Source organism: Geotrypetes seraphini, chromosome 7 (genome assembly GCF_902459505.1).
Source record: "Geotrypetes seraphini chromosome 7, aGeoSer1.1, whole genome shotgun sequence".
In the NCBI taxonomy this organism is placed as follows: Eukaryota; Metazoa; Chordata; class Amphibia; order Gymnophiona; family Dermophiidae; genus Geotrypetes; species Geotrypetes seraphini.
In genome coordinates, this window is record NC_047090.1 from 25,068,614 (window position 1) to 25,082,492 (window position 13,879).

The following is a 13,879-nucleotide window of genomic DNA, read 5'->3' on the forward strand; positions in this document are numbered from 1 at the left end:
CTCTATGGTCTCTCAACTGGGTAGATTGTACTAAAAAAAAAAAAAGAAAAAAAAGAAAAGGGGACATTGCAGCCCTGGTCTTAAGAAAATGATCTAGTGATGACTGACCACGCAGTACTACTGAGCAAGTTTTTCCGCAAAGTGTGCCGTTTCAAACGAATTAACCACTGGTGAAGGACTGCCAAGGAAAACTGACAAGAGTGCTGTTCTTAATCCTTTAGAGGGGCTTGTCCTGCTGCCTTCCGATGGCATGTGAAAACCCAAATGAGAATTCCTATGAAACTGGAAGATTAATTTATGGCAAAGCACTCACCATCTTCTCCACCAAAAAAGTGGGGTTTTTTGCCTTTTCTCTCCGACTCCCTCTCTCCCTTCAACATCATATCATGGCTCCTTATCCTTCAGTTTTTTTCCCCCTTAGAGCAGGGGTGTCAAAGTCCCTCCTCGAGGGCCGCAATCCAGTCAGGTTTTCAGGATTTCCTCAATGGCATGAGATCTATTTGCATGCACTACTTTCATTGTATGCTAATAGATCTCATGCATTATTCATTGGGGAAATCCTGAAAACCCGACTGGATTGCGGCCCTCGAGGAGGGACTTTTGACACCCCTACCTTAGAGGGTAATTTTATAAAAGTTGTGCATGCATAGGGTTATCAGACATCCGGATTTCCCCTTATGTTGAAGAAATAACATTTAAACGAGACAGCAGTTCAATCTCTAACAGTCTCTAACATCAGAGGAAAAATGTAACTTAGCTTTAGTCTTTGTTTTCCACGATTCCTTTAGTCTTTACTTCTCATAATTCCTTAATTCATCTTTGAATCTATTTTTCAAGCCACTTATCGGCTTGAACTGCTGTCTAAACTAAACCTTAATCTTATATACCGGGTCTTCAACCAAAGGAAGCTCGACGCGGTTAACAATAAATTTAAAAAATAAAGTAAACTGAACTACAAGAGAGTTAAGTTTTCAAAATGTTTAGTGAATAAAAAAGATTTTAGAAGTTTACAGAAGAGTTGGAAGAAACAGGGACACCTCAAAATTAGGGGGGAGATCATTCCATAATTGGGGAAGTTTAAACGCTGTCTCCTTGGCCAAATGTTATTTCTTCAACATAAAGGGTAATAATATAGGGATTTTTTAAATATATGTATGGGTCACAGTAAATATTTAAGCAATAAAAGAGAAAAAAGAAGGAAAAGAGTACAAAAGGGTTTTTGCCGATGACTGCATTGTGAGCTGAGTGAAACATCACTCGTGTGACCCGTATGGGTTATTTGGCTCCGATTCTGAGGCTTTTATTCCCTATTAAAATAAAAATAGAAAATGATGATAATGAAGTAGTTGACCTATGTTGAGTTATAACATATTTGCAGTGTATGTCAATGACATGCATCTCCACCGGCCTACCTTCAAACTTCATTAGGAGGTATCTTCAAGGTTCTGAGCATTTCCAAATGCATTCTCTTTTGTCTACTGAAAAATGCCTTGTTCTTCATGCAGCTCTTCTCCCCTCCCCCCTCCATTCACTTCCCCCTTTCTGTTCTGAGCTTGGGTAGAGGGGAAGAATATTAAGGGAAAAAATAGAAAGGCAATGGGGGTGACTCCAAAGGTCCTTGAGAGCCGCCATTGGCCCCTGGGCTTTGCATTGAAGAATTGTGATTTAATTACTCAAAATCTGTTTGCTTGTTAAGGCAAATTTTCCATTTCACTGAGGAAATAACTTTTTTTCTATTTGGGTAAAACAAAAAAAGGTAAATGCTTCTCAGAGAAAAACCAGTACCAAAACATGGACACAAAGAACAGAACCTCTTCCAATAGTTTAGCTTTTTCAACAATTAAATAATTCCAGATGGGATGGTTTTGCAGTAGGTTGACGCATAAAAAGGTTCTTTTTCTGTTCTCAAAAATGTAATATATGGGGACCTGGGGTTTTCATGAAAGGTGCATGCTGCTCTGGGAGTAAAATTTATGCCCTGGAAATTCTGGCCTCGTCCACTGAAACAAATCAGCTCTCTTCAGAGTCGGCTGTCACTTCAAAAGGGCTTGGCTCCCTTTGCCAATTACCATCACTCTGAGAAGATGGAATTTCTTATGAGAATTAAAGCCTCTACTTTCCAATCCAATAATTGGTAAAAATAACTACTTTTTAAAATCAGGTTAAAAAAAAAAGATACACAGTACTCTCCCGGTCATTCACGGTTGGCGATTCGCAGTCCCAGTCATTTGCGGTATTTTCCGACCGCGAATGACCGGTCAGGAGAGGGCAGCAGGAGAGAGCAGTCGGAGCACCGGTGAGTGAAGGAAATCACTCGTGGTATACTCCGACCGCTTCTTCCTGCACTAAAGTCGGGCCTCACCAATCAGGAGCTGCGTGTCAAAGCAACTCCTGATTAGTGCTCCAGCTGCCCTCTCTTGCCTCTCCGGCTTCCCTCTCCTATCTCCTCTGCTAAAAACCATATTTGCGGTTTTTCAAGATTCGCGGGGGTTCCTGGAACGGAACCCCCGCGAATATCGGGAAAGTACTGTATATGAAATTTCACACCTATGATTTAATGCTAAAAAAATGCAGGGTCATGCATTTGGACTACAAAAACCCAAGGAAACGGTGCAAGACGAGCAAAACACTCAGTAAACTTTTGACTCATAAACCGAGCATTGACTCGATTTGTGAGCCCCCACCCGACCTGACCGGGGGAACCAACGGTATTGCTTCCCCCGAGGCCACCGGCGCTGCTCCCTCCCTTCACAATCGTCTCCTCTGTATCTACCGACCGGCCCTGTCCTTACCCGTGTGCCACCGGAGTTAGAAAGTGCCTGCCGCCGGTCTGCTGCTGAGCCTTGAGCATCTGCACATGCTCAAGGCCTTCTGGATCTCGTTCTCACCGAGATTCTCATGAGACTCGAGATCTCATGAGAATCTCAGGCACTTTCTATCCCCGGCGGTGCAGGGGTAAGGACAGGGCCAGTCGGGGAAGGGGGGGAAGAAGCGATAGCAGCACCGGTGGCCTCGGGTGGAGCATGGGAATCGGGGTGCATCTGGCAGGAGTGAGCCAGCACTTGAGAGTCCCAGCAGAGGGGGTAGTGGCATCCAGGGGGGGGGGGGCAGTGTCCGGGAGCGGCAGACCAACAGTGTCCAGTCGGGCTCTGTGGTGGCGGCGGCGTTTGCTTAGCCAGCACCACCTGCAGTGAGAGGCAGCGAACAGCAGCAGAGGAGGAGAATTGGAGGAGCCGCGTGGATGGGTCTGTGGCAGAGGCAGCGGTGGAGGCGTCCCTAATGGTAATTAAGTTTTTGGGGATGTGGAACAAATTTTTCAAGTTTACACTAACTCTTATGGGAAAAGTTGCTTTGATATACGAGTGTTTTGGTTTAAGAGCATGCTTCTGGAACGAATTATGCTCATAAACCAAGGTACCACTGTATACAGTATTCTAACTCTCCATTTTGTTTCTTAGGCTTCTGGCAAGTCAAACAATGTTTATGTTTTGTTAACATTTGCTATACCGCTTAAGCATAATTACTCCTGGCTGGTGATATGACCAGTTCCATAAGGATTACTCTCCCGGGTCCATTGCAATGTTGTGTATCCCCTTCTGCAGTTTAAGAAATTTTTTAAAAACTCACCATTTTTAGCAAGTTTTTATGCATAGGTGAGAGAATTTGTATCCGTTTGGAAGTTGTAGACTTCCTGCAGCAACTGTGATATGAAATTTGAAGAGGTTTTTACCTACGACTGTGTACTGTCTCATATTTTATTTTGTGTGTAAAGTTATTATAAACTGCTTTGCTGTGTTTATTTCTTTATTTTAGGTATTTATCAAAGTGATCTAAGTGGTTCACGTTTTTCCCTCCCTGTCCCGGTGGGCTCACAATCTATCTAGCGTACCTGGGGCAATGTGGGGATTAAGTGACTTGCCCTGGGTCACAAGGAGCAGTGTGGGATTTGAACCCACAACCTCAGGGTGCCGAGGCTGTTGCTCTGACCACTCCTTCCTCCTTTTATATTTCGTCCTCCAGTCCAGACGTGTCAGGACAGAACCTAACTGCACCACATTTCGTAAGAAACTAAAGACCCTTCTTTTTGACTCCACGTGGTCCACTAGCAACGAAATCCAACTTCCGCCTACACCGAACCCGCCTTCCCTTTACCACCCTGCGACCTAGTTCTCAGCTACACGCTAATTAATGATTGCAACTGAAACCGTGCTCAGCCGCACTTCAGCTAATGACTGTAACAGATTCCTTCTCATGACTTCGTTGTCTTATCCTTTTAAATTTCTTGCAGTTCTCTTCTTCCCCTCTAATTGCTCTTTTAATAAGAATAGCCGTACTGGGTCACACCAATAGTCCATCTAGCCCAGTATCCTGTTTCCATAGTGGCCAATCCAGGTCACAAGCACCTGGCAGAAACCCAAATAGTAGCAACATTCCATGCAGACTCTCAAAGAACAGCAAGATTCCGGAATCCCAAAGAGCAACAAGATTCCGGAATCCCAAATAATACCAACATTCTATGCTATTGATCACAGGACAAGCAGTGGCTTCCCCCACTCAGTAGCAGATTATGGAATTTTCCTCCAGGAACTTGTCCTAAACCATTTTTCAACCCATCTATGTTAACCACTGTTACCATATCCCCTGTCAATGTGTTTCAGAGCTTAGTGAAAAAAACATTGCCTCCTATTGGTTTTTAAAAGTATTTCCCTGTAACTTCGAGTGACCCCTAGTCCAGTGGTGTAGCGAGGATACGAGCCACCCTGGGCAGTGGCACCCCACCCCCAGCCCCCTTCTCTCCTTCCTCTGTTCCTTTCCCATCCCCCCACCAATACGCTCGCGCCCTCCCTTCACCCCCCGTACCTTTTTAAATCTGCTCCAGCATGAGCAACCCTGCTGCTTGTGCCGGAATTGGCATTCCCTCTGATTTCACTTCCTGGCCCCACAACCCGGAAGTGATTTCAGAGGGGGGCCAGGTCAACATAAGCAACAGGCCGGAAAAGTTGCTCACACTGGCGAAGATTTGAAGAGGCAGGAAAGGAGGGTACGAGCATGACATGGGGAGGCACAGAGAGGTGCTGGCACTCCCAGCAAGACGATGCCCGGGGCAGCCCACCCCCACCCCCTTACTATGACACTGCTCTAGTCTTTGTATTTTAAGATGGCAGCCACTTCCGCTTTCCATACACTCTAATGGGCCCCTCCAACTTTCTATGGCCGAGATTTTATTTCAGGTCTGGTGGAATGAATTTCTACTAATAAAACTAGCTAGGATTGATAATAATAATAACAGTTTATATACCGCAGGACCATGAAGTTCTATGCGGTTTACAATGATTAGAAAGGTGCTACAAATAGAGTAGAACTTACATAGTTGAAGAATAGTGGCTAGCAGTTTAAGGGAACAGTTGTGATGGGGGGGATTGAGGTGGGAGATTGTGATGGAAGAGATTGTGCAGATTCGCTACCTAGGTATTTCAAGAACAGGTATGTCTTCAGGTGTTTCCTAAATTCACCATAGTTATTTGCGTTTATAATTAGTTTTTCCAAGTCTTTGCCCCATAATGCCGCCTGGTAAGAGAGAAGATATTTATGGTGTCTTTTAAATTTACATCCTCTAACCGGTGGGGAGATGAACTTCGGATGCGTACCTCTCTTGTGTCTACTGGTTGAGAAGTGGAAGAGGTCATTTATATATTGAGGGGCTAAACTGGTTAGTATCTTAAAGCAAAAGCATCCCAGCTTGAACTTCGCACGTGCCTCCATCGGCAGCCAGTGCAGGAGTCGGTAGGAAGGGGTTATGTGATCGGACTTCTTCAACCCAAGGATCAACCTGATCGTCGCATTCTGCACCGGTTGCAGTCTCTGCATGTTCTTCTGGGAGATTGCCAGATGGGCGATGTTACGATAATCGAGATGGCTTAGTATTAGGGATTGTACGAGAATTCTGAATGATGAAGCGTTAAAGAATGCTCTAATAGACCTAAGCTTCCAGAGAGTTAAAAAAAACCTTTCTGACTAGGGAGCTCACTTGGTCTTTCATGGTTAGGCCTTGGTCCAGTATTATTCCCAGAAAAGCGATCAAAACCGCCCTCTTCGCCAAATTCATTGACTAAAACTGTCCCCTCCCCCACTAGGACTTCCCCGCTGTAAACGCCTTTCTCTCTCTCAAGAAGCTCCTTTCATGTATTCAGGTATTCTCTACCCATAGAACTCCACTTAATATGTTAGTACCAAAGCATTCAGGTACTCACTATCCATAGAACTCCAATTAATACGCAAGTTTCCCTTTAGATTATTGTTTAATATTTAGACTCATTGTATTGTATTGTATTGAGACTCATTGTTCTGTATTGTAAGTAGACTTATTGTATTGTATTAAGACCTTTTGTTATTCGCTGAATGTCCAGCCTTCTTACAATGTAAACCGCCTAGAAGTCGCCTGACTATGGCGGTATAGAAAAATAATAAAAAATATAGAAAAAATTAAAAAAAATAAAGAAAAAAAAAATCTATGGAGATACGGGGTTAGGGGGAAGGATAGCGCGAGCGTGGCATGGCGTGGCAGGGCAGAGAGGTGTCAGCGCCCCCACTGAAACGGTGCCCGGGGCGGTCCACCCCTCCCCTACAATGCCGCTGTCTTTTACAAATCACTACTCCTGCCAGACAAATCAGCAAACACTTGTGTATTTGTCGGCATCCTTCCAGGCATTTTACAAAAGATTCCACATTCAGCAGAGTCTTTTATAAAATACAGGAGGAAACTGAACATGCTGTGGCCTGCACATCACATTTCCTCTCTCAATGACCCAGGAAAATTGGGCCTTAAAGTCTCCTTTCCTTGCTACATGGCGCCAGTTACTGTTTGCATCTCTCATTTATGTACTGACACACACTCTCTCTACTGTATTAAACAGCAGACTATATTCATACTGTGTTTTTTCATCTGTGCTCTGCAGTGAAAAATCTCAGTAAGAGGTTTCTACTCTTTTTGGCTGTCTGGCAAGGCTGCTGGAGGAAAAGGGTGTGCACCACCCTGCTCATGTTTCCTGTGATCACCATTTAATCAGCATTTTTGTTGCATTTCCCCCCACACTGTTTTCTGTGGCTTTGACCCATTACTGGGAGAACTGCTTTCCTTAGGACACACCCAGTCCTCTGCTATCGCCATTTCCCCTGCCCTGCTGCTCCTATCCTCAGAGGAGAAGGGGTTAACCTCAGGCAGCACAGCTTTTGGGTAAACGCAAACCCTCTTGGAGACCTCGGCTGCGGTTCCTGTGACTTATTTCACTTTCCAAACTGCTAGCGCAGCACTTTGCTCGCTCTTGGCAGCAAAGGTGACCACAGACATACTGCAGCTCTTGGCTGTCCAGGGCCAGGATGGCCCGGCCCTGTGGCACTTTCTCATCCAGGCCAAAGAAATACGAACTTTGTGACCCAGCTCTTGCAATTGAGGATAAAGCAGGACTGCAAACCCCAGAATGCTTCACAATGGGGGTTACAAGTTAGGACCTGGTAAGTCTGTGGTCTAGAACGCTGACATTGCCCTCCTGGGACAAACTGCCAGGTTTTGGAAAGTCTGTCCGGCAACCCGGACAGACCTCTGGAAAGGGTTACCAGATGTCCGGGAACACCCGGACATGTCCTCTTTTCAGAGGACTGTCCGGGTTGCCGGACAGACTTTCCAAAACCTGGCAGTTTGTCCCGGTTTTAGAAAGCCCTGAGCTACGGCCGTGTCCGAGGGGCCTTCAACAAGCATGCGCAGGTAACATTCCACACATCCGCGCATGCTGGAGGCCTTCCAGACGCGACCTGGAGGTCAGGAAAAAAAAAGAGATGCGCTTTTTGGGGGGGCAGGGCTGGAGGCAGAACAGGGCGTGACTGGAGGTGGAATGGGGAGGGTTGGAGGTGGAAGAAGGCAGAGCTGGGGGCAGGGCAGCGTGTCTAGGTTTTTCTATTGGCAAATATGGCAACCCTACTCCTGGCTGTAGACACATTAGCAAAGGGAACTGAAGTTTTACAGCAGTTGTGCTGTAGAGAGTATTGAAGTCCCTGTAGCGTAGTAAGGGGGGTGGGCATCGTCTTGGTGGAAGCACAGCACCCGTCCTCCTATTCATCCCTCCCCCGCTCCTTCCCTGCCCCCCCCCCATTACCACACACGCACGCATGACCATTCCCTTCCCCCATACCTCTTTAACATTTGCGGCCCCAGCAGCAACTCCCATGCCAGCGTCGGCTCATCCTCCAACGTCACTTCCCGGACCCGCGCCTAGGAAGTACGTCAGAGGAAGAGCCGCTGCTGTTCGTGTTGCGAACGTTAAAAGAGCTATGAGGAAGGGGCGCACAGTAGGAGGGGGCGGGAAAGGAGCAGATGGGTGGGGCAGAGGAGGGGCCTCTCACCCTCGCTACGCCACTGCACAGTCCTGTTGTCACATTACAATGAGACAGTCCGTCACTTGTTGCTCTGATGTCAAACCACGATCAGCCACTTCATATATCGGGAGAATCGGCAGCTTAAGCCAATTTGCTTTTTGCTTACATTTAAGAATTATTCCATTCAGAAAGAAGAACTGCATGATGGGAGATGCATGTATGGTAGAGGAAGGGTGACCAGATTTTTCGTCTGGAAAATCCGGACCCCCCTAGACCCGCCCCCCAGGCCCGCCCAGTTCCACTCATCCCCACACCTCCCGCTGCCTGCTCTCGTCGGGCAGGAGGGCATCCTCACATGCACGGATGCCCTCCTGCCCGACGGTAATCTGATAGAAGCTTTTCAAAACCTGGACAAGGTGCCGGGTTTTGAAAAGCCGTCTGGTCCCCCAGACGTCTGGTAACCCTAGGTAGAGGTGAACCCATGGGAGGAGGCCAGTTATGGCAATTGATTGCTTATGCCCCAGGGTTTCTGAGCTGTCAAGGTGAAACCAGTAAATGATGTCACCCACCAGGTAGGTTTACCATATGGCTCCAGAAAAAGGAGGACGGATTGAGACATCCGGGTTTTACTTCCATTGTTTCAATGGAAGTAAAACCCGGACGTCTCAATCTGTCCTCCTTTTTTCTGGAGCCATTCAAGCGCTGGCTGGCTAAGTTCAGCGGCCAAAGCGGGCTGCATAAACAGCAGGCCCTTCTGTCCGCTACTAACTTAACTGGCCAGTGCTAAAGTTAATAGCAGCCAAAAAAAAAAGAAAAAAGGGCTAATCGATGCCGGTCACCAGAAACAGCCTGGCATTGATATCCGGGCTCACCACCGACTGGAGGACTTAGCCAGGCTGCCTCCCACGGTCTGAATATCAGCTCCTATGGCATAACCTTGTAGAACAGTGCCTAGCTTCCACCTTATGATGCCCGTATCCATAAGAGGCGTAGGTTCTGAACGCGCTAAAAGCTGAAAGATGCAGGACGCAGCTGGGTTAACCAAGAAAACGTGAAAAACAACAGAACTCAAAGTAATTCATTTAAACCCCCAAGTGATTTATTGGTGTTTAGCAGAAGAAACTCAGAAAATGTCATCACAAGTGATGTGCTGCGTTATCTACTTTGATTTGGGTATAGTCAACATGGTTAGCTCAATTTATTTCATCGTAGGCACACTATTGGCAGGGGCCCAGCAGTTCCATTCACCCCAGGAGACCACACCGAACTTTGAACAGACAAATGTCAAAGGGGGAAAAAAAAAGATAGAGGAAGAGCAATCCTACCAACCTTCATAGATACGGATGATGTGGGGATGGCTGAGGGATGACATGATTTCAATCTCCCGCCTGATGTGAACCATATCTTGCTCTTCTCGAATTTTGTCCTTACGGATTGATTTTATGGCAACCTGTAAAAAATTCAGGAAATTGAGGATTACCTTGGGAATCAACCAGACGCAAATAAAGAATTAAACAAATTCTCCAGGCAAACACAGATGGTACTCCCTCTGGCACTGGGTACAACTGGATGAAATGTCATTTTTTTTTTTTTCCAATTAAAAAAGAAAAAGTAACCACAATTGGTATGAATATTTTTGGAGAGTGCTGTAGTACAGTTAATGCAAGCTGCGTCAGTCATTAGGCATAATCGTGAACTGTTTTGCATTTTGTGATCATTTAATATGCATTGTGATTTTAAAAAAATCCCACGATAAGTCATATTATTGGGAAATAATGTGCGTTGTTTGTTGCCGTAATGGTTTAGTAACTAGACCCTTAGAAAGTTCTGGACTCATTTGTGAGCAGAATATTATTGTTAAAACAATTTTTATTGGTGAGATTCCAAAATACAAGCTGAACAAGAATGAACGCACAAAACACCAAGAATTCAGAGAGTAAAGAACATCAGTACAGGCAATGAATGCATCATCAACATTTTTACATCAACCACCGCCCAAACCGTAATACCCCTCCCCTCCCCCCCCTGGGAAGAATAAAGAAATATCTGAAAACTATACCAAGCACACCAGGGCCCTTGACTCTTATGAGCCCTGGAAACCACCAATCCCCTCCCCTTCCCCCCCAAAAAAGAATTCCCAAACACTGACTACAAATCAAAGATGACCCAGCTCTAAGACCCAGAAAAAAATAAGAAAAACCCACTCAACCACCAGAACCCAAAGGCAAACAGCCAGTACCACTGTGAGCAGAATATTAAAAGCTTTCTTTTTCTTTATAAGAAAGTGGCCAGTGATATGCTTCTACCTTAGAAGCCTTTTACTAAAGGCCGTTAAGCCCTTAGGGCCATATTCTATAAACGGTGCCTAAGCACGCCTACAATGTAGGCTCTGTGCGGTTGTCAATCAACCGCTAGGTGCCACTTGTAGAATCCCGCCTAGCGGCGCCTAAGCAGACTTCGGTGTACCTAAGCATCCCAGATACGGTTACCATATTTTTCTCCGGGAACCCCGCCCCATTCTGCTCCCTACAGCCCCGCCCCCACAAAGCCTCCTCTCTTTTTCCGGACGAGCTCCAGCCACGTCTGGAGGGCCTGGAGCAAGGTCGGATGTGTGCGACGTCATCCGCGCAAGCTCAGGGGCCCTCCAGATGCGGCTGGAGCTCGTTGAGGCTTTCCAAAACCCGGATGAATGCTGGGTTTTGAAAAGTCCATCTGGGAGCCCAGACCGTCCTCTAAAAAGAGCACATGTTCGGGTTTTCCTGGACGTCTGGTAACCCTAACCCTAGAGGTAGGCACTGGTATATTAGGCCAGGTTTCGCCTACCGCCGCCTCACTTAGAGTGCGGATACGAGAATCAGGGTCAAAATGTGTGACTTCATCTGTGACTTTATAACCAGTATGACCCCAATCAGATCCAGTGAGACTGGGGTTAAAATCTGCGACATTCTCAGGGGCTCTGGAAAAAAAATCAACAATAACATTTTAACAGTTAAATATGAACTGATATTACTTTAGCAACACTTCAGCTCCTAGAAGCCACTGAACTGCCCAGACAAAATGAGAGCGAAAACAAGGTACTACACTAGAATTCTGTGCCCATGGTATAGCCACAGATAGGCCCAGGTGGTCAGGGACCTGCCCGCTTTAGGCTCAGGCCTACCTAGTACTGCTGCAGCCTCACTCTAGCTGAGAGAAATCCCCAAGCCCTGCTAGCTAGAGACCACCTCCTCCAGTGGCCAGAACTCAGTTCTAAGCTCAACAACAGGGACAGCATCCCTGAGCCGCTGATGCCAGTGCCCCGTGCATGCTTAGTTTTTGTACGTAGGGTGCCAGAATAAAACAGCTCTGGGATGTTGCTGCCAAGTGCTAAGCTTAGTAAAAGGGAGTCCTGCCCGCCAAAGGTGGAGGTCCTCAGCTTGCGGGGCTCGGGGGACCCCTGTCAACTAACATAGTAGCATAGTAAATGTATTTTGAGGGAGGTGCTGGGGGGCAGGGAGGGAGCAGAAAATGGAGAGCAGGAGTGGGGAGGAAATTTCAGGCTCACACTGTGCCAGTGAGGCCACCCAAAATTGACTATGGTACTGCTCTGTTTAGATGCCATTAAAAGACAAAGTTCGTATATTCAGGGGGGTTTTAAGTTGGAATATCCACGATAGCTTCTTTGCAAAAAGAAAACTAACATGAACTTTCCCAATAACAAAATTCAGGGAAGCGGGGCATTTCCACGAATAAGACTGCTCAGAATGAAAGGGAACAAACATTCCATTAGGCTTGTCATGTCTACTTTTGTCAACAATAGGCAGAAGGTAGTTTTGTTTTGGTTTTAGCAATTATTAAGTAACATTTAATTAGATTTCACAATTCACAACAGTACTATACACAGTACTATCCATTTCCTTTGATTTAAGCCAATCCCCCCTCCCAAAAAAAAACAAAAAACCCTTTAGCAAGCCTGAAGCACTGTGTATAGTTGCGTTTCCTTTGCTAATACTGTGTTTCCCTGAAAATAAGACCTACCCCAAAAATAAGCCCTAGCATAATTTTCGGGGTAGGTCTTAATATAAACCTTTCCCCAAAAGTAAGCCCTAGACCCGGGATTCACCGGCAGCAACTCTTCAACACCCCCCCCCCCCCCGTCCCTACCGTGCAACCGAACCCCTGCTGACTCTCCATCCTTCCCTCCCATCTGAACCCCGCTGACCATGAACGAGCCCTACATACCTTCATCCAAAGCAGCGTCAGGCTGGCAGCACTCTAAACAGGCTGCTTCGGCCTTCTCCGCTGGGGAATTCACTCTGCTGCATTACTGATGATGATGATAAGGGAATTCCTCAGTGGACAAGATCAAAGCAGCCTGTTTAGAGTGCTGCCGGCCCGACACTGCTTTGGATGAAGGTATATAGGGCTTGCTCATGATCGGCGGGGTTCGGATGGGAGGGTCCGTGGGGATTTGGCTGCATGGTGGGGACGGGGGGTGCTCAAGGGTTCTGCTGCACAAGGGATGGAAGGATAGAAGCTGGGCAAGTGTTCTGCTGCACAGGAGGATGGGAGGGAAGGATAGAAGCTGGGCAAGGTTTCTGCTACACAGGAGGATGGGAGGGAGGGAGGGAGGGAGGGAGGGAAGGATAGAAGCTGGGCAAGGGTTCTGCTGCACAAGGGATGGGAGGGAAGGATTGAAGCTGGGCAAAGGTTCTGCTGCACAAGGGATGGGAGGGAAGGATTGAAGTTGGGCAAAGGTTCTGCTGCACAAGGGATGGGAGGGAAGGATTGAAGTTGGGCAAAGGTTCTGCTGCACAAGGGATGGGAGGGAAGGATTGAAGCTGGGCAAAGGTTCTGCTGCACAAGGGATGGGAGGGAAGGATTGAAGCTGGGCAAGGGTTCTGCTGCACAAGGGATGGGAGGGAAGGATTGAAGCTGGGCAAGGGTTCTGCTGCACAAGGGATGGGAGGGAAGGATTGAAGCTGGGCAAGGGTTCTGCTGCACAAGGGATGGGAGGGAAGGATTGAAGCTGGGCAAAGGTTCTGCTGCACAAGGGATGGGAGGGAAGGATTGAAGTTGGGCAAAGGTTCTGCTGCACAAGGGATGGGAGGGAAGGATTGAAGTTGGGCAAAGGTTCTGCTGCACAAGGGATGGGAGGGAAGGATTGAAGCTGGGCAAAGGTTCTGCTGCACAAGGGATGGGAGGGAAGGATTGAAGCTGGGCAAGGGTTCTGCTGCACAAGGGATGGGAGGGAAGGATTGAAGCTGGGCAAGGGTTCTGCTGCACAAGGGATGGGAGGGAAGGATTGAAGCTGGGCAAGGGTTCTGCTGCACAAGGGATGGGAGGGAAGGATTGAAGCTGGGCAAGGGTTCTGCTGCACAAGGGATGGGAGGGAAGGATTGAAGCTGGGCAAGGGTTCTGCTGCACAAGGGATGGGAGGGAAGGATTGAAGCTGGGCAAGGGTTCTGCTGCACAAGGGATGGGAGGGAAGGATTGAAGCTGGGCAAGGGTTCTGCTGCACAAGGGATGG

At 47.2% G+C, this 13,879-nt stretch overlaps 1 protein-coding gene across 1 annotated transcript in view; it reads right to left on the minus strand.

Moving 5' to 3' along the window:
* The window catches only part of NUAK1 (NUAK family kinase 1), a 120,697-nt gene that overhangs the window by 53,383 nt on the left and 53,435 nt on the right, over window positions 1-13,879 (minus strand). Inside the window, exon 2 of the mRNA XM_033952671.1 lies at window positions 9,700-9,820. Coding sequence (XP_033808562.1) covers window positions 9,700-9,820 — 121 coding nt within the window. The remainder of the gene's footprint in view (window positions 1-9,699; window positions 9,821-13,879) is intronic.